This window comes from Triturus cristatus, chromosome 3_1 (assembly GCF_964204655.1).
Source record: "Triturus cristatus chromosome 3_1, aTriCri1.1, whole genome shotgun sequence".
Classification (NCBI taxonomy): Eukaryota; Metazoa; Chordata; class Amphibia; order Caudata; family Salamandridae; genus Triturus; species Triturus cristatus.
Window position 1 is genome coordinate 952,564,155 of NC_140583.1, and position 27,807 is coordinate 952,591,961.

At 45.5% G+C, this 27,807-nt stretch overlaps 1 protein-coding gene across 2 annotated transcripts in view; it reads left to right on the top strand.

Moving 5' to 3' along the window:
- Window positions 1–27,807, top strand: part of CACNB4 (calcium voltage-gated channel auxiliary subunit beta 4) — a 910,181-nt gene that overhangs the window by 617,671 nt on the left and 264,703 nt on the right. For both annotated transcript variants that reach the window (XM_085645539.1, XM_085645540.1), the window contains one exon: window positions 7,279–7,409. In XM_085645539.1, the coding sequence (XP_085501665.1) occupies window positions 7,279–7,409 (131 nt within the window). The remainder of the gene's footprint in view (window positions 1–7,278; window positions 7,410–27,807) is intronic.

A 27,807-nucleotide genomic window follows, 5' to 3' on the forward strand; every position in this document is an offset into this window, starting at 1 on the left:
GCACACTATTGCTTCTGTTATCCGTTCTTGTACAAATCCCAATATACCTTCGTCAGACATTTTCGAGATGAAGCTAATTCCGCTAATGAGTTTAAAACTATTAAAAGGTTATGAGCACAATAAGTGCGCTTTGTGGATTGAGACCGGCACTGCGCTGACTCATTCCTATGGGATCTGCCCAGTACCCATTCCTGAACGGATGGCTTTTGTTCGTATTCTATTCCATCTCTATCGATCACATTTCAGTATTTTGGCAATAGCAGCATACTCCCCCGAGGATTTTTATTGTTTAAAATCAATAAAAACGTTTCACAGGCGATTCCCTTGTTATATTCTCTGGCAGGACTTTTGCATTCGCTTTGTATAAGGTCGTATCCCGATGTATAAAAACATAAAATATTGTTTCCATTCAATTACTCGTATAGCGATCTCTCTTCATTTACCCACATAGTACATGTGTTTGTAATGTTCCAAAATATAGCGGTATATAAGTACTTGATGCTTACTAAAACAAGAAAACAGACTGCTGCATGTTATATATATTTTTATGATGTTGATTCACCAAAATGCCAAAAGTTGGAGAAGGGACATGACGCAGCATCTGACCTCTGATTGCATCAGAAGACCGCCCCATTGTCACACACGTATCCACTCAGAGCGCTCCTATTGGCTGCTCAGAGGCTGCTGGGGTAACAGAAGTAGAACCCTAGTAAGTATAAGTAAACAAAAGGCCCTAATTACTTTCTGTTTCTGCTGGCTACTCCCTGCTCCCTAAGTCGAGGAGTAACAAATGCAGTACAAAAAGAGTAAATGGGGCAAGACAGGGGCCAACGGAAGTCTCGCCTTCTTCATGTGCATCAATCTATCTATCTATCTATCTATCTATCTATCTATCTATCTATCTATCTATCTATCTATCTATCTATCTATCTATCTATCTATCTATCTATCTATCTATCTATCTATCTATCTATCTATCTATCTATCTATCTATCTATCTATCTATCTATCTATCTATCTATCTATCTATCTATCTATCTATCTATCTATCTATCTATCTATCTTTATATAGAGAGAGCTATCTAGATATAGATATATGAGGCTCAAAACAGGCACAATGCCACTCACGAGACATTCTTTGATTTATTCAGAGCAAATGCATTTCGGCACACTGCCTTCCTCAGTGCTCATTACAACTTCATCAAAGGTAAAGTATGTTTAAATTACTAGAAGGGTAATTTCATTGGAGGAACTTAAAAAATGGCAAGTGACAAAGGACTTGCACATGCAAGCTGCATGTGAGATACATCATGAACAGTTCGTTTTTCGTTTTGGGCTATAATAAACGCTGCATTGTCTATGAGAGACTCCATAAGCAAGAGAAAACGAAGGGATTACCATCTGGTTAAAGTAAAGGAAGCACATGCGGACATGGCGGCCAGAAATGCTGGTATTTGCACCATGAACTTTGACAGTCCTTTGTCACTTGCCATTTTTTAAGGTTCCTCCAATGAAATTACCCTTGCAGTGATTTAAATACACGCTAGCTTTGATGAAGTTTTAATGAGCACTGAGGAAGGCAGTGTGCCGAAATGCATTTCCTCTGAATATATCAAAGAATATCCTGTGAGTGCTTCGTGCCTGTTTTGAGCCTTATATTTTCTTCGTGATTCATCCTCATGCTATCAGGAGATAGCACCCATCCCAAGTTCGACATCTGGGTGATCCTCAAATAAATCTGTATTGCTTCAGGCCTCTCTTGACCCAGCAAATAGATGGGACGCGTTTCGGCAGATCAACAGCCTTTGTCAATCTAAAATATACCATCACAATACTTCATTTAAATATGTAACGCATGGTAAACACAAATGATGCACTTCAATTCTGATGTAGTTCAGTTCAAAACCAGTTTGCTAATTATTTCATTGGTAAGTGCCAAAATAATTATTTCTTTTTCGTTTGTTAACGACAGCTGTCATCCCTAGTTCTTCCACACCTCAGCCTTGCTTAAAGCCTGCTACTGGAATGCTAGAACCAGCAGTAGCATAAACTCCTCCAATGCTTACCGATGAGTTCATCCTCAAAGACTGCAACGTTCCACAATTATGCTGCCTTTTTGTTGTGGATACCATTTCTTTTATTACGCCACATTTTTTAAGGTTCCTCCAATGAAATTACCCTTGCAGTAATTTAAACATACGTTACCTTTGATGAAGTTGTAATGGGCACTGAGGAAGGCAGTGTGCCGAAATGCATTTACTCTGAATAAATCAAAGAATATCCCATGAGTGCTTCGTTATATATATATATATATATATATTCCTCCATAACCTGTTCTACAATAGAAATCAGGACTGACACAGCTCGGACATCCCATTGCGCGTCTTTATTTAAATGCAGGTTGCCATACTAAATGCGTTTCGGCTGCAAAACTGGCCTTTTTCAACATGACGGATACCATATTCACTGCACTACTTATACCACATTGCTCCCACGTGTTCAATAGACATAGAAAAATTCTTTGGATGATTCTGCCCTTTTCCCTCTATTTGCTTTTTCAGGAAGCCCAACTAAAATTTGATGAACATAAGATTTAGCATTTACATTAGTACAAAGCTCAATGGCGATACTCAGGATCGGTGACCTCTAGTAAAATACTATAGACGAGTGTTGGATCCTCTCATTAGATCTCAAAGGTGCAAAATAACAGAACAATGCTAATGCATAATGTCAAAATAGCAATTCCCTGTTGGATAGCACACATTTCTCATGTGTCCATCCTAAAGGAACATCACCAGTGGAAGGGAAAATATTTCACCAACAACATATGGTGCAATGGCAATTAAAATCTATATAAGATAGATATATACATATATTCACTGAAAAAACCATAGGTTTCAGGGACGTTATAGTTAGTTGGACATTTCACTTGTACTAAACCTGCGAAATTCCGCCGTTATAGTTAGTTCAGCTAACTATAACTCGCGCCCCCGCAATGCACTGCTGATGACGTCACATATTACATCATTCATGAAATGGTCAGTGACATCACTGATGACATCTCAAATGACATCACTGATGACATCATCCAGTGACTGTGTGTTTCTATAAAGTTTAAATATGTTTTATATATATGCCACGGTGTATTGAAGAATGAGTGGGTGTATAAGTGTCTGGATGGAAGATTTAGTAGGTGCCTGACTGACTGTATAAGTGAGTGAATAAATGTGTCTTACTGAATGCATGGGTTAGTGACTAAACTGTGTGAATGTCTTTATCAGTCTGTCTGTTGTTGTGTAAGCTGCTGCATGGGTTGGTGAGTAGCTACATGAGTGTCTATATGGGTTATTGATTGGTTGCTTGAGTATTTGTATGGGTGCCTGAGTGTGTGTGTGGGTGGGTGGGAGGTGTGTGACTGCATAGATGTGTGAGTGGTTGAATCACTGGGTGTATGGGTTCAAGAGTGCATGTGGAAACAGCTGTATGGGTGGGTGAGTGTGTGTATGGGTGTGTTGGTGAGTGAATGGATGTCTCAGTGGTGCATGTCCAAGTAACTGTAAGAAAAACCTCCAAACTAACCCTCTTGATTTAACTACTGGCTATGGGCTCTCATAAGTCAAACATATCCTCTGAGAAGAAGAAATACATTTCTGCAAGATTAGTAGTTCATACAAAAATATTTTATTATTGATAAAAGTGCATTTTTTTGGTTATATATTTCTCTATCTTTTTAAAAAAAAAAATAACATTTATATTTATTTTGTCACACTTAACTCAACATACATGTGTTTACAATTTTTGATGTAGACATTGTCTTAAAAACACAATTTGGACAGTTTTGTAATACCCCACAAAAACACTCATCAGCACTACATTCAAACCTCTCACGAATACTACAGTCGCAATACCATACATACACCATGACCAATATCACAGAGCAAAAGAGATTTTACAACATATCAGGGATCCTATTCTCATCTGGTAGAGACATGAGAAAGATTTAAATCCTTTCTGTGATAGTTGCACTTCCCGTTATTTTCTTGTTTAATGTCCCTGGTCGGATTCCCTTGTGTAGAGAAAAGGTCTACGCACGTTTCGGGGGTTATTAGATTAAAGTCACTTTCATCAGGACCAAAAACAAAGTTCAGTCAAAGTCATACAAACGCGTGGGCTGTGGAGTTATCTGAAATTATCCTTATCTGGTCTTCTTCAAAAAAGGGATCGTAACTGTCTCACAAATAGTGATCAGTGCACAAGAGGCCTGGTAATATTTAAAATAGACAGCTTCCAAATTGTAGGCCAATTCTCAAGGGGTGGAGGTCACTGTCTCCCAAGTCAGACAAGATCGTTCTGTACCTTTTAGACCAGCTAGGCCAGGGTCCAAAGATGTTTCGTTTTTATTCTTAGCTAGTTGCTTTGATCGGTTTTCATCCGTATACTTCGGCTGCATTTTCCCAGGCGATTTCTGAGTGGTTGATTCACTGGGTGTATGGGTTCAAGAGTGCATGTGGAAACAGCTGTATGGGTGGGTGAGTGTGTGTATGGGTGTGTTGGTGAGTGAATGGATGTCTCAGTGGTACATGTCCAAGTAACTACACATGTAAAAGGCAGTGTATGTGAGAGTTGGAGTATATAAATGACTATACGTGAGAGTCAGTGATTGTGAGAGTGGCTGTATGGATGAGTGTGTACTTGCATCAGTGATTGTATAAGAGAGTAAGTATGTGTTAGTATCTGTATGAATAAGTGAGGTGGTGTGTGTATAACTGTATAGGTGAGTAAATGGAAGTGTGATTGATTCTTTGCATGACGGAATAGGTGTGTGAGTAACTCTGTATGAGTGGCAGTGTGTGAGTGTCTGTATAGATGTATGAGTGCATATGATAGTGTTGTATTGATGAGTGACTGTATGGGTGAATGAGTGGATATGTGTGTAGACCTAGGAATCAGTGAGTGCGTATGTAGTAACTGGTATTGGTGTGTCTATGGTTTCGAAAATGGTAGTCTATATTTTAGAGTGGGTGTATATAAGGTTATATTAGGGTGTGAGGAGGTCCATCAGATTTTCAAGTGGATGATGTCATCAGTGATGTCATTTGAGATGCTATCAGTGATGTCATCAGTGATGTCACAGACCATGTCATGAATGATGTAATATGTCATCAGCAGTGCATTGCGGGTGCACGAGTTATAGTTAGCTGAACTAACTATAACAGTGGAATTTCTCAGGTTATGTACGAGTGAAATGTACACACAGAGGATAAAGTCCACTTGTGTCCTAAGGTCCTCAGGACACAAGAGGACCTCATCACCCCACCAGCAGTGCACCAGAAGCCACGTTTGCAGAGTGGTGTAAAAAGGGGCATGGCCTCGGACCACCTTTCTGCGACGCAGTTCTGTGGCGCTTACTGGAGGTACCTGGTGAGCTAGTTGGCCCCAGGGACCCTCAGATTGAAGGGGACTTAATCCCCCAATTTAAACGCGCCAGGGGGCGTGTTTGCACACTTGTTATATCAGGCTTCTCCCCCTCCCTGCACCACTGTGCAAACGTGCCCCCTGGCACGTTGTTAGTTGGGGGAATAAGTCCCCTTGAATCCTAAGGGTCCCTGGGGGCCAACTAGCCCACCAGGTACCTCCAGTAAGCACCACAGAGCTGCATTGCAAAGAGGTGTAAAAGCGGCGTGGCCACAGACCACCTCTCTGCAATGCAGCTCTGTGGCGCTTACTGAAGGTACCTGATGTGCTAGTTGGCCCCCAGGGACCCTCAGCATTCAAGGGGGCTTAATCCCCCAACTTAGAACGTGCCAGGGGGCATGTTTGCAGAGTGCTGTAGGGAGGGAGCGGGGCCTCCGGCGAGTCGACGGTTTCTTTTTTATATATTTTTTAATTCTTATTTTCTGGGAGGGGGGCTGCGCGGCCCCCCTTCCCTGGGCCACTTTTGGCCCCGGGAACCCATCCCCCAAGGCCTGAGCATTTTCTTTTTACTTTAAAAAAAAAAAAAGAAATGGGAAGGGGGCTGCATGGCCCCCCTTCCCTGGGCCACTATTGGCCACAGGGACCCCATCCCCTGGGACCTGGCCTGGTTCATTTATTTCTTATCATATTTGCGGGGAGGGGGGCTGCGTGGCCCACCTTCCCTGGGCTATTTCTGGCCCCGGGACCCCATACCCCGGGTCCTGGCCATTTTTTTTTATTAAGGAGGAGGGGGGGCCGAGTGGCCACCCTCCCGGGCCAGTCCTGGCCCCGGGGACCCCATCTCCTGGGGCCGGCCCTTTGCTTTGGGGAACGTGGGGGGAGCCCCAATGCCCCCACTGTCCTGCCGGATCCCTGCCTCCTGTGGAAGCCGGCATTGCTTTTGAGCAAGGGGAGCTGCTAACATGCAGCTCCCCTTGCTCAAAAGCAATCTGCTTTACTTCAGTGAGAAAGCTGACGGGCATGAAAGTAGTGAAGTAGCAGACAGGAACCGCAGAATGCAGTCAGAGGTTATGGAGCATCACTTGAACTCTACATGCCAGGAATAAGGAATTGAGGCTGGTGGAAAAGCCTTGTCGGCTACACCTTGCTGGCCTTGAAGGGGGAAATGTTGACTGGGAAGAACCTTGGAGTAATGGAGAGCCAAGCAAAGCAAATTAGTGGATGAGGTTGTAGATGCCAATAGAGAGCGGAGGCATGCTCCGTTGAAACCACAGTCTGGAGAAGAGCATAGGACAATCTAGAAACTAAAGTAGGAACCAAAGGACCACTCTGGATTATCTGGGCATAGGCAGAGACCGGTAAAGAGTTAGACAGAAAACAACAAGGATTGTCTGTAAACTGAACCTGCATTTAATCTCACGCTTTGATTAAAAATGGCAAATTCGGGAAGAGCAAAAGTCGGCTGATTAGAACCAGACAACCAGAGCACAAGGGAGTGCCTGAGCATCAGACAGAGAACAAGAGGAGTCTGCGTAGCAGCTTTTAGGAGAAAACGTTTATGGTGAGCTCAGATGACAGGGAATGCATAGATGGGACTTATGTTGCCCCGTTATTGCTGCCAGTCGCACCGAAATGGCTTGGTGGTTGGCTGCCCAAACCAAAATACCAAAGGCAGGGCACTGTGATGGCATGGAACAGGTGAACAATTACTTTTAAATATATTGGCTGTTGTCAGGCTACGTAGAGATTCGTTTTTGTCTATGATACTGAAGTTACAAGACTGTTGTGAATGTAAAAATAAAATAGATGCGTTTGTAACTTTAAGCACCCTGATGACTCTTTTTCTGTCTACCTTTATTGCAGAAATACAGCAATGACTGGTGGATAGGAAGGTTGGTTAAAGAAGGCTGTGAGATCGGTTTCATTCCAAGTCCCCTCCGACTGGAGAACATCCGCATTCAGCAGGAGCAGAAAAGAGGACGATTCCACGGAGGGTAAGGATGAAGTTATTTATTGTCGTACCTTTAGAGATTTCTTGTTAAATCTGTATTCTTCAAACCACACACATCAATGTTATGGGTAAAAGTAAACAATTCTGTTTATCGTGCCGTGCTTCCTGCATCTGATGGCATCCTTCCACCTGCACATGCTAAACTGCCTATCACTAATAAATCAACTCACTAAGGTGTGTCACAATTAAGCGACATGGAAGTTCAGACACATCATCAAACTTTATTCTGCGTGTTTTTGAAGTTGTGCAGGAGAACCTTAAGTAGTAATTCTTTGAGTGAACTAATTAAATCTTAATATTGCTTCTGACTTGAAATTAGGATGAACCAATGAGTCGCTGACAAGGACATAGAACCTACTTTTGTCCTTATGTGATCTTCTTTACTTGGACCACATGTAGTCTTGAAGATCCTTCGTTAAACGCCTATAATAGCTATAGAATTGCATCAACAAAATGGGGTCATGTGCATGATGAATGAGCTGATTTGTATATTACAAAATATGTCAAATTGGTAACAACTGTGTCAATGTGCTATTGAGGCACCATCCATCATCTCAGATTCAAGGAAGCAACTTTCAACTAGCAAAATGACCACGTCATTCAATGACATTCGTACCTTTCTTTTTAGCGCAGCCATCATTAATGTGTATGTTATGGGTCAAATGCCTAAGATTTGTCTTCGAAAGTTGAATTATTATTGAAAGGGGCGTGACGGTGGCCAACCATTCCTCCTCCCTCTAAATCTAGAAACGATTGTTACAGTATCAGGCAGCCTAAAGGCATATCTAAACCAAATACATATATGTGGAATGATGAATGACAGCTTACAAAATGGTAACAGGACAATGTATAGATACTGTACTGTTCCCAAGCAACTTAAAAAGCACATTCAACCCTTTTAGTCTGTGTACCACAATGTATTGTGTTTCCAGCTTTCTGAATACATCTCTAATGGAACTTCTAGTACAAGCTTCGTTGCCATGGATGTTGTAAAGTGTGAGCACATAAACAAACACTACAATTCCTTCTTTTGTGAAATAGTGACATCATAGTTTCTCGATAGATTTACATAAATTTCCTGAAAATTGTGCTGTTTGCCTTCCTGGTATTTTTCTTCAATCTCTTATAATTGCTTTATAGGCTTCGAGCTCTACAGGTACATGATAAACGTTCATTTCTAATCAGAGTCAATAGAATTTTAAGCCGCTAATAAATAAATGCGGTAGAAGTAAACAATGTCAGTAGAATGCCCCTTCAATATTACTAATAGTGAGTATTTTTTTCTCCACATTACAGTATTCAAGAAGAGGTCCACTATGCCTGGGTAGAGATTTCTCTTCCACTTTCTTTTGTTTCCGCTGTTTCTGTCTTCCTTACAGGCACCTCCTACATCATCAGAGGGGAGGTGCCTCATTTTCTTCCGCCTGCAACGGGGTTTGAAACTCAATCAGGCCATCACTGACTTATTTCAATTGCACATGTATATTTATATATATATATATACACACACACATATATATATATATATATATATATAATATATATGTATATATATATATATATTTATATATTCAGGTACAAATTGCGGTATACTGGCGTGCTGCCTGATCGCTGGTGGTGCACAAAGGTTAGCGCTGCCATCAAACCTCACCATGGAGACGGAGCACTATATATATATATGTATCTATATATGAAGGAACACACTCCTGAGTACCAGATGCTTGGTAACAAAACAGGTATATATATATATATATTCACTGAAAAAACCATAGGTTTCACACACGTTATAGTTAGGAATTAGCATTTAAAAAACCTTGCAAATTCACTGAAAAAACCATAGGTTTCACACATGTTATAGTTAGCTGTACATTTCACTCGTAAAAAACCAATGAAATTCCCCCGTTATAGTTAGTGCAGGCAACTATAACTCACGCGACCGCAATCCTCTGCTGATGCTAATACTGTATTTAGACACTTATTTGCCCATGTCTTCTTCCATTAAATTTTAGCTATACATATATTACAAATATTTTTTTTTCATAAAGACACATATGTCATCAGCAGAAGATTGCGGTCGCGTGAGTTATAGTTGCCTGCACTAACTATAACGGGGGAATTTCATTAGTTTTTTACGAGTGAAATGTACAGCTAACTATAACATGTGTGAAACCTATGGTTTTTTCAGTGAATTTGCAAGGTTTTTTAAATGCTAATTCCTAACTATAACATGTGTGAAATCTATGGTTTTTTCAGTGAATTTGTACGTTTTTTTAAATGCTAAGTTACTTTACGCCATTCGTGGCGTGCGCGCCCAGTTAACGCAGTTCGTTCCGTGCGCGCCCGGTGCGCTTCGCGCACCGAGCGCGCACAGTGAGCACACGGTGCGCTTCGCGCACCGCGCGCCCACTTTACGCAGTTAGTGCCGTGCACGCACGGTGGTCACGCGGTGCGCTGCGCGCACCACGTGCCCACGTTATGCGGGATGGGCCATGTACGCACGATGCGCTTCGCGCACCGTGCGCACATGGGGGACATATTATGCGCATCGTTGTGAAATATATTCTTTATTATTTTCATATGTTTGATATGCCATGCACAAATGGTGCCCTTCGGGGACCATTTGCACACGGGGTGGGGAGAGTGTGGATAATTTTTTTTTTTTTTTTAATTTTTACCGTACGCGTAAGCGTAAACGGCGATTTTTCGAAAAAAAATAATAATTTTTTTTTGGCCTTGGGGGTTGTTTGGGGACCCGTATATCACTGCTGGGTGGTTATGATCTTAATATACTGCCCCTTTAGACATTTTTTGGCTTCATTTATGCTGCCCCACTCAGAGTGCGAGAGAGAAAATGGCGGCCGCCGCTTCCTGGTTTCGGCCGATTCGAATGTTTACTAAGATCTAAGAGCCAATCAGAATCGCGCTCGCGCACGTCACCGTACGCGTACGGTAAGCGCACCGTAAGCGCACCGTAAGCTGGCTCAGATATATATATTGATTTAAAGGCTATTTTCTCAGAATCTACTGAACAGATTTACACCAAACCTACAAAAGGCACTTCCTTGACCTGAGGACTACCTCTCTGCCAAATTTCATTTAATTCTGTTCAGCCGTTCGGGCTGTAGCTCTGTCTAAAGGTCCTATGGAAAAATGCATGGGAAAAACGCGTTTTGGGACCCCCCTTTTAACTCAGCCCCCGCTTGACGAATCCCCCCGAGACTTTCAGGGTAGGAGCGGAGCTCAACGCCCCACCTATTTTGAAAATTTTGCGAGGATTCGTCGACCGGCGCCAAAGTTATTCAAAATAGAATGTTGTGGATTTCCTATGGTAAGAGGGTCCTAACTATAACTATCTACTGGCGACCGCCAGTAGATAATATATATATATATATATATATATATATATTTATATATATATATATATATCAAATCCACTAGGTGCCTGCTGAGGAAGAGCCCAAGTCAGGTAAGATTTGCTGAAATATCTTTAATGGAGGTTGCTGTACATGTTGGGAAAGTCTTGCCACTCTGAATCAAAGTCCTGCTCCCCGACGCGTTTCGTGCTGGCGCACTTAATCATGGGCTGCGGGCTGAAAATCGATGAGACTGCATCACATTGTTTGAAGCACTTAAGTAGCAAAAGTCCCCGCCTCAGTGGGCGTAGCCACAGCAAGTGGCATTCTGGTCTTCGTAGTAGCTTCGTCTTCCTCAGTGGGCTGTGTGCAATCCAAACGAAAATGAAGTGAAGTATTACCCAGGTGGGTTGTGGTCACATCACTCCCCTTCACGACAGCGCCTCGATCCTCCAAAAGCAGCTACCATCCCCGCCACTGCAACGCCGGTTGACGCTGCTGCCGGTCTGAACAAACAGCAGGGCTCCTCCGCGGTCCAGGCGGAACCGCTAAACATCAAATCCACTAGGTGCCTGCTGAGGAAGAGCCCAAGTCAGGTAAGATTTGCTGAAATATCTTTAATGGAGGTTGCTGTACATGTTGGGAAAGTCTTGCCACTCTGAATCAAAGTCCTGCTCCCCGACGCGTTTCGTGCTGGCGCACTTAATCATGGGCTGCGGGCTGAAAATCGATGAGACTGCATCACATTGTTTGAAGCACTTAAGTAGCAAAAGTCCCCGCCTCAGTGGGCGTAGCCACAGCAAGTGGCATTCTGGTCTTCGTAGTAGCTTCGTCTTCCTCAGTGGGCTGTGTGCAATCCAAACGAAAATGAAGTGAAGTATTACCCAGGTGGGTTGTGGTCACATCACTCCCCTTCACGACAGCGCCTCGATCCTCCAAAAGCAGCTACCATCCCCGCCACTGCAACGCCGGTTGACGCTGCTGCCGGTCTGAACAAACAGCAGGGCTCCTCCGCCGTCCAGGCGGAACCGCTAAACATCAAATCCACTAGGTGCCTGCTGAGGAAGAGCCCAAGTCAGGTAAGATTTGCTGAAATATCTTTAATGGAGGTTGCTGTACATGTTGGGAAAGTCTTGCCACTCTGAATCAAAGTCCTGCTCCCCGACGCGTTTCGTGCTGGCGCACTTAATCATGGGCTGCGGGCTGAAAATCGATGAGACTGCATCACATTGTTTGAAGCACTTAAGTAGCAAAAGTCCCCGCCTCAGTGGGCGTAGCCACAGCAGGACTTTGATTCAGAGTGGCAAGACTTTCCCAACATGTACAGCAACCTCCATTAAAGATATTTCAGCAAATCTTACCTGACTTGGGCTCTTCCTCAGCAGGCACCTAGTGGATTTGATGTTCAGCGGTTCCGCCTGGACCGCGGAGGAGCCCTGCTGTTTGTTCAGACCGGCAGCAGCGTCAACCGGCGTTGCAGTGGCGGGGATGGTAGCTGCTTTTGGAGGATCGAGGGGCTGTCGTGAAGGGGAGTGATGTGACCACAACCCACCTGGGTAATACTTCACTTCATTTTCGTTTGGATTGCACACAGCCCACTGAGGAAGACGAAGCTACTACGAAGACCAGAATGCCACTTGCTGTGGCTACGCCCACTGAGGCGGGGACTTTTGCTACTTAAGTGCTTCAAACAATGTGATGCAGTCTCATCGATTTTCAGCCCGCAGCCCATGATTAAGTGCGCCAGCACGAAACGCGTCGGGGAGCAGGACTTTGATTCAGAGTGGCAAGACTTTCCCAACATGTACAGCAACCTCCATTAAAGATATTTCAGCAAATCTTACCTGACTTGGGCTCTTCCTCAGCAGGCACCTAGTGGATTTGATGTTCAGCGGTTCCGCCTGGACCGCGGAGGAGCCCTGCTGTTTGTTCAGACCGGCAGCAGCGTCAACCGGCGTTGCAGTGGCGGGGATGGTAGCTGCTTTTGGAGGATCGAGGCGCTGTCGTGAAGGGGAGTGATGTGACCACAACCCACCTGGGTAATACTTCACTTCATTTTCGTTTGGATTGCACACAGCCCACTGAGGAAGACGAAGCTACTACGAAGACCAGAATGCCACTTGCTGTGGCTACGCCCACTGAGGCGGGGACTTTTGCTACTTAAGTGCTTCAAACAATGTGATGCAGTCTCATCGATTTTCAGCCCGCAGCCCATGATTAAGTGCGCCAGCACGAAACGCGTCGGGGAGCAGGACTTTGATTCAGAGTGGCAAGACTTTCCCAACATGTACAGCAACCTCCATTAAAGATATTTCAGCAAATCTTACCTGACTTGGGCTCTTCCTCAGCAGGCACCTAGTGGATTTGATGTTCAGCGGTTCCGCCTGGACCGCGGAGGAGCCCTGCTGTTTGTTCAGACCGGCAGCAGCGTCAACCGGCGTTGCAGTGGCGGGGATGGTAGCTGCTTTTGGAGGATCGAGGCGCTGTCGTGAAGGGGAGTGATGTGACCACAACCCACCTGGGTAATACTTCACTTCATTTTCGTTTGGATTGCACACAGCCCACTGAGGAAGACGAAGCTACTACGAAGACCAGAATGCCACTTGCTGTGGCTACGCCCACTGAGGCGGGGACTTTTGCTACTTAAGTGCTTCAAACAATGTGATGCAGTCTCATCGATTTTCAGCCCGCAGCCCATGATTAAGTGCGCCAGCACGAAACGCGTCGGGGAGCAGGACTTTGATTCAGAGTGGCAAGACTTTCCCAACATGTACAGCAACCTCCATTAAAGATATTTCAGCAAATCTTACCTGACTTGGGCTCTTCCTCAGCAGGCACCTAGTGGATTTGATGTTCAGCGGTTCCGCCTGGACCGCGGAGGAGCCCTGCTGTTTGTTCAGACCGGCAGCAGCGTCAACCGGCGTTGCAGTGGCGGGGATGGTAGCTGCTTTTGGAGGATCGAGGCGCTGTCGTGAAGGGGAGTGATGTGACCACAACCCACCTGGGTAATACTTCACTTCATTTTCGTTTGGATTGCACACAGCCCACTGAGGAAGACGAAGCTACTACGAAGACCAGAATGCCACTTGCTGTGGCTACGCCCACTGAGGCGGGGACTTTTGCTACTTAAGTGCTTCAAACAATGTGATGCAGTCTCATCGATTTTCAGCCCGCAGCCCATGATTAAGTGCGCCAGCACGAAACGCGTCGGGGAGCAGGACTTTGATTCAGAGTGGCAAGACTTTCCCAACATGTACAGCAACCTCCATTAAAGATATTTCAGCAAATCTTACCTGACTTGGGCTCTTCCTCAGCAGGCACCTAGTGGATTTGATGTTCAGCGGTTCCGCCTGGACCGCGGAGGAGCCCTGCTGTTTGTTCAGACCGGCAGCAGCGTCAACCGGCGTTGCAGTGGCGGGGATGGTAGCTGCTTTTGGAGGATCGAGGCGCTGTCGTGAAGGGGAGTGATGTGACCACAACCCACCTGGGTAATACTTCACTTCATTTTCGTTTGGATTGCACACAGCCCACTGAGGAAGACGAAGCTACTACGAAGACCAGAATGCCACTTGCTGTGGCTACGCCCACTGAGGCGGGGACTTTTGCTACTTAAGTGCTTCAAACAATGTGATGCAGTCTCATCGATTTTCAGCCCGCAGCCCATGATTAAGTGCGCCAGCACGAAACGCGTCGGGGAGCAGGACTTTGATTCAGAGTGGCAAGACTTTCCCAACATGTACAGCAACCTCCATTAAAGATATTTCAGCAAATCTTACCTGACTTGGGCTCTTCCTCAGCAGGCACCTAGTGGATTTGATGTTCAGCGGTTCCGCCTGGACCGCGGAGGAGCCCTGCTGTTTGTTCAGACCGGCAGCAGCGTCAACCGGCGTTGCAGTGGCGGGGATGGTAGCTGCTTTTGGAGGATCGAGGCGCTGTCGTGAAGGGGAGTGATGTGACCACAACCCACCTGGGTAATACTTCACTTCATTTTCGTTTGGATTGCACACAGCCCACTGAGGAAGACGAAGCTACTACGAAGACCAGAATGCCACTTGCTGTGGCTACGCCTACTGAGGCGGGGACTTTTGCTACTTAAGTGCTTCAAACAATGTGATGCAGTCTCATCGATTTTCAGCCCGCAGCCCATGATTAAGTGCGCCAGCACGAAACGCGTCGGGGAGCAGGACTTTGATTCAGAGTGGCAAGACTTTCCCAACATGTACAGCAACCTCCATTAAAGATATTTCAGCAAATCTTACCTGACTTGGGCTCTTCCTCAGCAGGCACCTAGTGGATTTGATGTTCAGCGGTTCCGCCTGGACCGCGGAGGAGCCCTGCTGTTTGTTCAGACCGGCAGCAGCGTCAACCGGCGTTGCAGTGGCGGGGATGGTAGCTGCTTTTGGAGGATCGAGGCGCTGTCGTGAAGGGGAGTGATGTGACCACAACCCACCTGGGTAATACTTCACTTCATTTTCGTTTGGATTGCACACAGCCCACTGAGGAAGACGAAGCTACTACGAAGACCAGAATGCCACTTGCTGTGGCTACGCCCACTGAGGCGGGGACTTTTGCTACTTAAGTGCTTCAAACAATGTGATGCAGTCTCATCGATTTTCAGCCCGCAGCCCATGATTAAGTGCGCCAGCACGAAACGCGTCGGGGAGCAGGACTTTGATTCAGAGTGGCAAGACTTTCCCAACATGTACAGCAACCTCCATTAAAGATATTTCAGCAAATCTTACCTGACTTGGGCTCTTCCTCAGCAGGCACCTAGTGGATTTGATGTTCAGCGGTTCCGCCTGGACCGCGGAGGAGCCCTGCTGTTTGTTCAGACCGGCAGCAGCGTCAACCGGCGTTGCAGTGGCGGGGATGGTAGCTGCTTTTGGAGGATCGAGGCGCTGTCGTGAAGGGGAGTGATGTGACCACAACCCACCTGGGTAATACTTCACTTCATTTTCGTTTGGATTGCACACAGCCCACTGAGGAAGACGAAGCTACTACGAAGACCAGAATGCCACTTGCTGTGGCTACGCCCACTGAGGCGGGGACTTTTGCTACTTAAGTGCTTCAAACAATGTGATGCAGTCTCATCGATTTTCAGCCCGCAGCCCATGATTAAGTGCGCCAGCACGAAACGCGTCGGGGAGCAGGACTTTGATTCAGAGTGGCAAGACTTTCCCAACATGTACAGCAACCTCCTTTAAAGATATTTCAGCAAATCTTACCTGACTTGGGCTCTTCCTCAGCAGGCACCTAGTGGATTTGATGTTCAGCGGTTCCGCCTGGACCGCGGAGGAGCCCTGCTGTTTGTTCAGACCGGCAGCAGCGTCAACCGGCGTTGCAGTGGCGGGGATGGTAGCTGCTTTTGGAGGATCGAGGCGCTGTCGTGAAGGGGAGTGATGTGACCACAACCCACCTGGGTAATACTTCACTTCATTTTCGTTTGGATTGCACACAGCCCACTGAGGAAGACGAAGCTACTACGAAGACCAGAATGCCACTTGCTGTGGCTACGCCCACTGAGGCGGGGACTTTTGCTACTTAAGTGCTTCAAACAATGTGATGCAGTCTCATCGATTTTCAGCCCGCAGCCCATGATTAAGTGCGCCAGCACGAAACGCGTCGGGGAGCAGGACTTTGATTCAGAGTGGCAAGACTTTCCCAACATGTACAGCAACCTCCATTAAAGATATTTCAGCAAATCTTACCTGACTTGGGCTCTTCCTCAGCAGGCACCTAGTGGATTTGATGTTCAGCGGTTCCGCCTGGACCGCGGAGGAGCCCTGCTGTTTGTTCAGACCGGCAGCAGCGTCAACCGGCGTTGCAGTGGCGGGGATGGTAGCTGCTTTTGGAGGATCGAGGCGCTGTCGTGAAGGGGAGTGATGTGACCACAACCCACCTGGGTAATACTTCACTTCATTTTCGTTTGGATTGCACACAGCCCACTGAGGAAGACGAAGCTACTACGAAGACCAGAATGCCACTTGCTGTGGCTACGCCCACTGAGGCGGGGACTTTTGCTACTTAAGTGCTTCAAACAATGTGATGCAGTCTCATCGATTTTCAGCCCGCAGCCCATGATTAAGTGCGCCAGCACGAAACGCGTCGGGGAGCAGGACTTTGATTCAGAGTGGCAAGACTTTCCCAACATGTACAGCAACCTCCATTAAAGATATTTCAGCAAATCTTACCTGACTTGGGCTCTTCCTCAGCAGGCACCTAGTGGATTTGATGTTCAGCGGTTCCGCCTGGACCGCGGAGGAGCCCTGCTGTTTGTTCAGACCGGCAGCAGCGTCAACCGGCGTTGCAGTGGCGGGGATGGTAGCTGCTTTTGGAGGATCGAGGCGCTGTCGTGAAGGGGAGTGATGTGACCACAACCCACCTGGGTAATACTTCACTTCATTTTCGTTTGGATTGCACACAGCCCACTGAGGAAGACGAAGCTACTACGAAGACCAGAATGCCACTTGCTGTGGCTACGCCCACTGAGGCGGGGACTTTTGCTACTTAAGTGCTTCAAACAATGTGATGCAGTCTCATCGATTTTCAGCCCGCAGCCCATGATTAAGTGCGCCAGCACGAAACGCGTCGGGGAGCAGGACTTTGATTCAGAGTGGCAAGACTTTCCCAACATGTACAGCAACCTCCATTAAAGATATTTCAGCAAATCTTACCTGACTTGGGCTCTTCCTCAGCAGGCACCTAGTGGATTTGATGTTCAGCGGTTCCGCCTGGACCGCGGAGGAGCCCTGCTGTTTGTTCAGACCGGCAGCAGCGTCAACCGGCGTTGCAGTGGCGGGGATGGTAGCTGCTTTTGGAGGATCGAGGCGCTGTCGTGAAGGGGAGTGATGTGACCACAACCCACCTGGGTAATACTTCACTTCATTTTCGTTTGGATTGCACACAGCCCACTGAGGAAGACGAAGCTACTACGAAGACCAGAATGCCACTTGCTGTGGCTACGCCCACTGAGGCGGGGACTTTTGCTACTTAAGTGCTTCAAACAATGTGATGCAGTCTCATCGATTTTCAGCCCGCAGCCCATGATTAAGTGCGCCAGCACGAAACGCGTCGGGGAGCAGGACTTTGATTCAGAGTGGCAAGACTTTCCCAACATGTACAGCAACCTCCATTAAAGATATTTCAGCAAATCTTACCTGACTTGGGCTCTTCCTCAGCAGGCACCTAGTGGATTTGATGTTCAGCGGTTCCGCCTGGACCGCGGAGGAGCCCTGCTGTTTGTTCAGACCGGCAGCAGCGTCAACCGGCGTTGCAGTGGCGGGGATGGTAGCTGCTTTTGGAGGATCGAGGCGCTGTCGTGAAGGGGAGTGATGTGACCACAACCCACCTGGGTAATACTTCACTTCATTTTCGTTTGGATTGCACACAGCCCACTGAGGAAGACGAAGCTACTACGAAGACCAGAATGCCACTTGCTGTGGCTACGCCCACTGAGGCGGGGACTTTTGCTACTTAAGTGCTTCAAACAATGTGATGCAGTCTCATCGATTTTCAGCCCGCAGCCCATGATTAAGTGCGCCAGCACGAAACGCGTCGGGGAGCAGGACTTTGATTCAGAGTGGCAAGACTTTCCCAACATGTACAGCAACCTCCATTAAAGATATTTCAGCAAATCTTACCTGACTTGGGCTCTTCCTCAGCAGGCACCTAGTGGATTTGATGTTCAGCGGTTCCGCCTGGACCGCGGAGGAGCCCTGCTGTTTGTTCAGACCGGCAGCAGCGTCAACCGGCGTTGCAGTGGCGGGGATGGTAGCTGCTTTTGGAGGATCGAGGCGCTGTCGTGAAGGGGAGTGATGTGACCACAACCCACCTGGGTAATACTTCACTTCATTTTCGTTTGGATTGCACACAGCCCACTGAGGAAGACGAAGCTACTACGAAGACCAGAATGCCACTTGCTGTGGCTACGCCCACTGAGGCGGGGACTTTTGCTACTTAAGTGCTTCAAACAATGTGATGCAGTCTCATCGATTTTCAGCCCGCAGCCCATGATTAAGTGCGCCAGCACGAAACGCGTCGGGGAGCAGGACTTTGATTCAGAGTGGCAAGACTTTCCCAACATGTACAGCAACCTCCATTAAAGATATTTCAGCAAATCTTACCTGACTTGGGCTCTTCCTCAGCAGGCACCTAGTGGATTTGATGTTCAGCGGTTCCGCCTGGACCGCGGAGGAGCCCTGCTGTTTGTTCAGACCGGCAGCAGCGTCAACCGGCGTTGCAGTGGCGGGGATGGTAGCTGCTTTTGGAGGATCGAGGCGCTGTCGTGAAGGGGAGTGATGTGACCACAACCCACCTGGGTAATACTTCACTTCATTTTCGTTTGGATTGCACACAGCCCACTGAGGAAGACGAAGCTACTACGAAGACCAGAATGCCACTTGCTGTGGCTACGCCCACTGAGGCGGGGACTTTTGCTACTTAAGTGCTTCAAACAATGTGATGCAGTCTCATCGATTTTCAGCCCGCAGCCCATGATTAAGTGCGCCAGCACGAAACGCGTCGGGGAGCAGGACTTTGATTCAGAGTGGCAAGACTTTCCCAACATGTACAGCAACCTCCATTAAAGATATTTCAGCAAATCTTACCTGACTTGGGCTCTTCCTCAGCAGGCACCTAGTGGATTTGATGTTCAGCGGTTCCGCCTGGACCGCGGAGGAGCCCTGCTGTTTGTTCAGACCGGCAGCAGCGTCAACCGGCGTTGCAGTGGCGGGGATGGTAGCTGCTTTTGGAGGATCGAGGCGCTGTCGTGAAGGGGAGTGATGTGACCACAACCCACCTGGGTAATACTTCACTTCATTTTCGTTTGGATTGCACACAGCCCACTGAGGAAGACGAAGCTACTACGAAGACCAGAATGCCACTTGCTGTGGCTACGCCCACTGAGGCGGGGACTTTTGCTACTTAAGTGCTTCAAACAATGTGATGCAGTCTCATCGATTTTCAGCCCGCAGCCCATGATTAAGTGCGCCAGCACGAAACGCGTCGGGGAGCAGGACTTTGATTCAGAGTGGCAAGACTTTCCCAACATGTACAGCAACCTCCATTAAAGATATTTCAGCAAATCTTACCTGACTTGGGCTCTTCCTCAGCAGGCACCTAGTGGATTTGATATATATATATATATATATATATATATATATATATATATATATATATATATATATATATATATATATATATATATATATATATATATATATATATATATATATATATACATATATATACTTCCAATCCCGCTTTCACACAAAAAACCGGGTCTGACACTTGCTTGGGCTGATCAACACAATTTTAATGCATCCAGGGTGCACATAAAGAAACGACGCGATGTCCACGCCATCAGCTCCTGGCAGACGCCTTTCGGCGGATGCCTTTCTCAATGCCGGGCGTTTGGCTGAAAGTTCAAAAGGGTAGGTTTTCGCGGGTCTTTGATAAAGATCTTTCCGAGGGTTCCTATTGACTGGAAGTTATAGTAACAGAAAGAGGACAGGGAAAGTTCCACCTAGTCAGTACTAGCCTCTTTCTAATCAAAGGATCTATGTTGTGCATGACCTCCCACTAGCAGAAACAGGACAGTCCATAGTTCAGAGCGCGGTGCAGTGACCCGCTCTCGTATATGATAATACATTGGTACCACCAGCTCCTTGTAGAATTGTGGGAAACATCCTGGCAGACTCCATCGTTGCTGGTCAGCCCACTAGCAGTCAATCTGCTCCCTCTCCCCGATACCTCTACCAAATCCAGGTCGGGGGGGCGCCGCGTTGTGCAGTCCATGCACACAAGCCACAAAATTTGGCACAAGATACCCAAAAAAAAGACGCAAAACGCGAAAAGGGGGCAAGGTAGAAACACCCTGACCTCCTAGGCCTGCTCAGCGGGTCCCACAAGGACCCCCAATGCCCAAAACATATTTTTCTTTTTTTTTTTAAACGGGAGGATGCGCTGAATATGCTAATTTGCCCCTAGGGGGGCCAAATCCCGGGGGCATAATAAAAAAATTAATTGTGGGGGGGTCCCAATCCCCCCCACACTGCCCCGGGGACCGCCACCCCCGGGGCTCTAACATAGTATATGCGGGGGGCTCACCGCCCCCCCGCAGCCCCAGGGACCGCCACCCCCTGCGGCTTCTTGAAAATGGGTGGGGGGGCTCTCAGCCCCCCCAGCCCCAGGAACCGCCACCCCCCGGGGCTTGAACTATTTGGTGTGGGGGGCTCTCATGCCCCCCAGCCCCGGGGACCGCCACCCCCCGGGGCAACTTGAAAATGTGGGAGGGGGGCCACGCGGCCCCCCTCCTGGAGCCTTGTATAGGCCCTGGGGACCGCCACCCCCCAGGGCCGGCTCCTGCAGTGTCCCGAGGTGCCCACCCCCGGGACACTGTAGTTTGCAATGACTGGGTGGGAGCCGCGAGGCTCCTGCCCTGTCATTGCAAACTGCTTTGCTTCATTGAAGCGAGTGCAGGAAAACCGAAGGTAAGTTTCCAAATGTTCATTTTGCTTGAAAGACTGCTACGCGTTTCGGCAGGATCCCCTGCCTTGCTCACACAACGGACACCAGTTCATTACAACAATTTAAACTATTTTTTTCTGACATCACATGTTGATAGACCCCAACACCATACTCTATGTGTGTCTTTTTTTCTTTTTTCTCAGTTTTTTACATTGATGCATTATTTTCACTGTCCCCGTTTTGAGGCTACTCTTATATTTTATACACACATATATTTATTTCATTTTATTTTTTATTTTTGATCATTTTCTTGCGTCAAAATGGCTGTTAACTGTTTTTTATATACATTTCAAATAACTTTATTGTACCACATTATTTGCAACATATGTCGGGAATGGATCTCTTTGTATATCCTGAGAGTGCTTGGCTGCGTATTGACTATGCATTCCCCTGTTGCCACCAGGGTCTCATTGATTGAAATAACAATTTCAACAATGTGTTCATTACTGCATGGCCTATTTTGTTATCCTGTATGGGTAAATCTAAAAATATTACCTACTGGCGGTCGCCAGTAGGTAGTTATAGTTAGGACCCTGTTTCCATAGGAAAACCGCAACATTCTATTTGGAATAACTTTGGCGCCGGTCGACGAATCCTCGCGAAATTTTCAAAACTAATGGGGCGCTACGCTCCGCTCCTACCCTGAAAGTCTCGGGGGGATTCGTCAAGCGGGGGCTGAGAAAAAAGGGGGGTCCCAAAACGCGTTTTTCCCATGCATTTTTCCATAGGACCTTTAGACACAGCTACAGCCCGAACGGCTGAACAGAGTTACTTGAAATTTGGCAGAGAGGTAGTCTACAGGTCAAGGAAGTGCCTTTTGTAGGTCTGGTGTAAATCTGTTCAGTAGTTCCTGAGAAAATAGCATTTAAATCAATATATATATCTGTGGCAGCTTACGGTGCGCTTACGGTAAGCTTACGGTAAGCTTACCGTACGCGTACGGTGCCGTGCGCGAGCGCGATTCTGATTGGCTGTTAGATCTTAGTAAACATTCGAATCGGTCGAAACCAGGAAGCGGCGGCCGCCATTTTCTCTCTTGCACTCTGAGGGGGGGAGGAAAAACAAAGGTGGAAAACATTTAAAGGGGCTGGTTAGACAGCTCCTAACCACCTAGCCTTGATTAAGGTGTCCCAAAAGAACCCCCAAGGCAAAAAATTCAATTTTAAATTTTTTCGAAAAAACGGCGCTTAAGCTTACCGTACGCGTACGGTAAAAATTAAGTATAAAAAAAAATTATCCACATTTCCCCCCCCGTGTGCAAATGGTGCCCGCAGTGCACCATTTGTGAATGGCACAATGTAGAAAAGAACATTTAATAGTTAACATTTCACAACGAAGCGCATAATATGTCCTCCGTGTGCGGACGGTGCGCGAAGCGCATCGTGCGTACATTGCCCATCCAGCGTAACGTGGGCACGCGGTGCGCTACGCGCACCACGTGCCCACCGTGCGTGCACGGCACTAACTGCGTAAAGTGGGCGCGCGGTGCGCGAAGCGCACCGCGTGGTCACTGTGCGCGCGGAACGAACTGCGTTAAGTGGGCGCGCACGCCACGAACGGCGTAAAGTAACTTAGCATTTAAAAAACCGTACAAATTCACTGAAAAAACCATAGGTTTCACACACGTTATAGTTAGGAATTAGCATTTAAAAAACCTTGCAAATTCAATGAAAAAACCATAGGTTTCACACATGTTATAGTTAGCTGTACATTTTACTCATAAAAAACCAATGAAATTCCCCCGTTATAGTTAGTGCAGGCAACTATAACTCACGCGACCGCAATCCTCTGCTGATGACATATGTGTCTTTATGAAAAAAAAATATTTGTAATATATGTATAGCTAAAATTTAATGGAAGAAGACATGGGCAAATAAGTGTCTAAATACAGTATTAGCATCAGCAGAGGATTGCGGTCGCGTGAGTTATAGTTGCCTGCACTAACTATAACGGGGGAATTTCATTGGTTTTTTACGAGTGAAATGTACAGCTAACTATAACATGTGTGAAACCTATGGTTTTTTCATTGAATATATATATATATATATATATATATTCACTGAAAAAACCATAGGTTTCACACACGTTATAGTTAGGAACTAGCATTTAAAAAACCTTGCAAATTCACTTAAAAAAACATAGGTTTCACACATGTTATAGTTAGCTGGACATTTCACTCGTGAAAAACCATTGAAATTCCCCCGTTATAGTTAGTGCAGGCAACTATAACTCACGCGACCGCAATCCTTTGCTGATGACGTCAGATATTACATCACTGTATTTAGACACCTATTTACCCATGTCTTCTTCCATTAATCTTTAGCTATACATATATTACAAATATTTTTTTTTCAGAAAGACACATATCTCATCAGTGATGTAATATCTGACGTCATCAGCAAAGGATTGCGGTCGCGTGAGTTATAGTTGCCTGCACTAACTATAACGGAGGAATTTCAATGGTTTTTCACGAGTGAAATGTCCAGCTAACTATAACATGTGTGAAACCTATGGTTTTTTAAGTGAATATAGATATACATACACATATTCCCAACTCATGTTCTTTTGTAATAACTCTGACCGCCTACAACTTTTAAAATCGCGATATAGGCTTGTTATAAAGTGCAAGTGCTTTGTGCAAGTCTGATTGCGAATAAAGTGCAGTGCACTAGATCACAACTTCCCAAAATAGCAGCATATTACAATTTTCTTGGCCCGTACAGAATCTCAATATACAGCTGTGGTACTAGAACATAACAGAAGTATTATTCTCAATTCTGCTGATGTAAGCCATCTGCTTAATAATATAACTGTGCAAATTTACGCAAAGAGAATAAAGTGCCAGTGCACCTAAGTATCATAGCAGCATAATCTGATTTCAAAATACTGTGCAAATTGTGCAAATTTTTTGTAACGTGCAAGTGCTGTAGAGTATACTGTTATTCCCTCTTGTGAATAATGTTTCTTAAACAGATACCCCTATGCTACCTGTGCAAATTGTGTAAATATGTTCTACTATTTATTAAAGTGCAAGTGCTTATTATCTCAGCTGGTTTTGTCCTTTGAGCTGGACTATTCACTAATTGTCAGTCTTTTAACAGCACATCCATTTAACACTCTCCATTTTGGTACTGTCAATACTTTACCTATCATCGTCTATATAGGTGACATCCCTTTGGACCCATTCATTTAATGAGATGACCCTTATACATTTTTTGCGGTACTAATACATTTCTTGCAAAAATATAAATTATGTCAACTAGCCTACCTAGAGGTCATACTACATCCTAGTCATATATCTTGCACTAACAAATCTCTAGAACTGCATAAAATCTTAAGGGGGGGAGGACTCGCATAACTGGGCGCCTTTTTGTTTACAAATCTTTAAGTCAAATGAACATACAGTTCTTCGTCACTGTTCAGCCCATTTGGGGTTTTGCAGTCAAACATCAAGATATATCTTGAGTCTAGTTTCCTTAGATTTGCTTCTCTGTTCCCACCTCTTCTTTGTCTTGGGACCGAGTCTACTAGATAAAATGTCAGGTCCTCCACTTTGCCCCCATGAACCTCATGTATATGCCTTGCAACAGGGTATGATTGATCTTTATTCCTTACTGCCCTTAAATGTTGCAAAATTCGAATGTGTGCCATGTGGATTGTACTTCCCACGTATATTAAAGGGCAAGTACATTGCAACATGTAGACCACATGGTCACTCTTGCAGTTTAGGAAGCGCGGAATCTTCCACGGTTTTTCTATAAGGGGCAGCTTAACTTCCTTCATGTTTTTCCCATGTCTGCAACCTTTACACTGCAGACATGGGCATTTGGTGAAGCCTGGATTGGCCTTAAGCCAACTCCCACTCTCCACTATCTCAGGGCTGCTTTTTACCAGTTCTTGTCTCATAGAGCAGGCCCTTCTGTATGTAAGCATGGGTTTACGGGAGATTTTACTACCCAAAGTGGGATCCGATTTTACCAGGTGCCAGTGCCTATTCATGCAGTCTCTCACCCTTGCATGATAGGCACTGTACCTGGTTATCATTCGGACATCTTGAGCTGGGGCCTTTGCAGTTCCATTCTGTTCTTGTTTTACTGTTAGGAACTGATTTTGGGACTTTTTCTCTACCTTCGCCTGATTTTAAAACTGCTTCACTGTACCCTCTTTCCCTGAATCTTCCTGTCAATTCTGCCTGTGCTAGAGTTAATGAGTTCCCTTCACTACAGTTTCTTTGCATGCATAGATCTGCATATGAGATACTCAACGTTAGATTTTTCGGGTGGAAGCTTTCAGAGTGTAAAATGGCATTCTCTGCTCTTTCTTTTCTAAAAGTTTGTGTATGTAATAAATCATTTTGGATAAAAACTTCTAGATCTAAAAAGTGTAAGCTGGTATCACTGATCGTTTTGGTGAATAACAGATTAAGTGCATTGACATCAAGAGCATTTATAAAAGCATTAGCACTCTCCAAAGGACCCTTCCAAATAATAAAAAGATCATCGATGAATTGATACCAGGCTTTGATGTTGTCCCTCCATTCTACTTTAATATATATATATATATATATATATATATATATATATATATATATATATATATATATATATACATATATATATATATATATATATATTCACTGATAAAATCAAAGGTTACAGGGACGTTATAAATAGGTTCACATTTCACTCGTACAAAACAAGAGAAATTCATCAGTTATAGTTACCTTAGCTACCTATAACTTACGCCCCTGCAATGCACTGCTTATGACCACACATATTACATCACTCATGACATGGTCAGTGACATCACTCATGAAATCCCTGATGACATCATCAAATGAGTGTAAGTGTTTTCTAAGAGTTTATGAGTGTTAAACATATATACTAACTTATTATACATTAGATTAGTATGCTTGTTGTACTACTAATGAGTGATACTATTTCTAATATATGTGACCTGAGTGGCTGTGTGACTGTCTATATCAGTGTGTGAGTGGTTGTCTGAGTGGCTATATGGGTGTTTGAGTGGGCATGCAAGTGGCTGTATAGGTGAGTGAGTGGCTGTATGGGCGAGTATGTGTCTGAATGGCTGTATGAGTTACTGACTGGTGTGTAAGTGGATGTTTGGTTAAGTGAGTTGGCATGTGAGTGGCTGTATTGGAGAGTGAGTGTCTGTGTGAATGACTGTATGGATGAGTGAGCAGATATGGAAGTGTTTGGATGGATGTGTAAATGGGTTTGTCAGTGGTTGTGTGGGTGTGTGAGTGAATGTGTGAGTGCTTGTATGGTTGAGTGAGTGGCTGTGTTGAGAGGCTGTATGGGTAAGTGAGTGGGTGTGTGAGTGGTTGTATAGGTGAATAAGCCTGTGTGTGAGTAGCTGTATGGGTGGATGTGTGGCTGTATGGGTGAGTGACTGGTTGTATGTGTGACTCTATGGGTAAGTGAATGGTTCTATGGAGGAGTGGGTGGTTGTGTAAGTACTTGTATGGGTCTGTGAATGGGTATGTGAGTGGTTTTGTGGGTATTTGAGTGGGTGTATTAGAGGTTGTATAGAGGTGTGAGTGGTTGTTTGAGTAGTTCTCTGGATGATGTCATCAGTGATGTCAATTGAGATGTCATCAATAATGACATTGACCGTGTCATGAGTGATGTAATATGTGAGGTCATTAGCAGTACATTGCGGGCGTAAGTTATAGTTAGCTCAGGTACCTATGACTGCTGAATTTCTCTGGTTTTACATGAGTGAAATGTGAGCCTAAAAAAAATATCCCTGTAACCTTTTCTTTTTTCAGTGAATTTCTAAGTTTTTTTAAAATTCTATTTCCTAACTATAATGCCCCTGTAACCCTTGTTTTTTTCAGTGAATTTTAAAGTTTTTTTGTATTCTATTACCTAACTATAACATCCCTATAACGGTTGATTTTTGAAGAGTTTCTTGAAGTTTTACTACATAACTATAACCTGTTATGTTTGAGTGTGGGTGTGTGAGTGGCTGTATGAGGAGCTCAGTGAATTTGTGAGTGGCTGTATGGGTCTGTGAGTGAGTGCATGAGTGTCTGAATGGGTCTGTAAGTGTCTGCATGAGTCCTTGGTTGGGTCTGTGAGTGGGTGTGTGAGTCTCTGAGTGGGTCTGAGAGTGGGTGTGTGAGTCTCTAAGTGGGTCTTTCAGTGGATGTGTTAGTGTCTGAGTAAGTCTGTGAGTGGGTGCATTAGTCTCTGAGTGGGTCTGTGAGTAGATGCATGAATGTCTCAGTGGGTTTGTCAGTGGTTCTTGGAGTCTCAGTGGGTCTGTGAGAGGGTGTGTGAGTCTCTGAGTGGGTCTGTAAGTAGATATGTGAGTCTCTGAGTGGGTCTGTGAGTGGGTGATTGAGTACCCACCTGGTGTGCAAAATGGCTGGGCCTAGCATGCTTGTGGTCATGCCACATGGAACCAACCTCCACAGAGAAGCAGTACACTGAGGTGAGGTGAGGTGAGGTGAGCTGAGGTGAACCCATCAGCCTT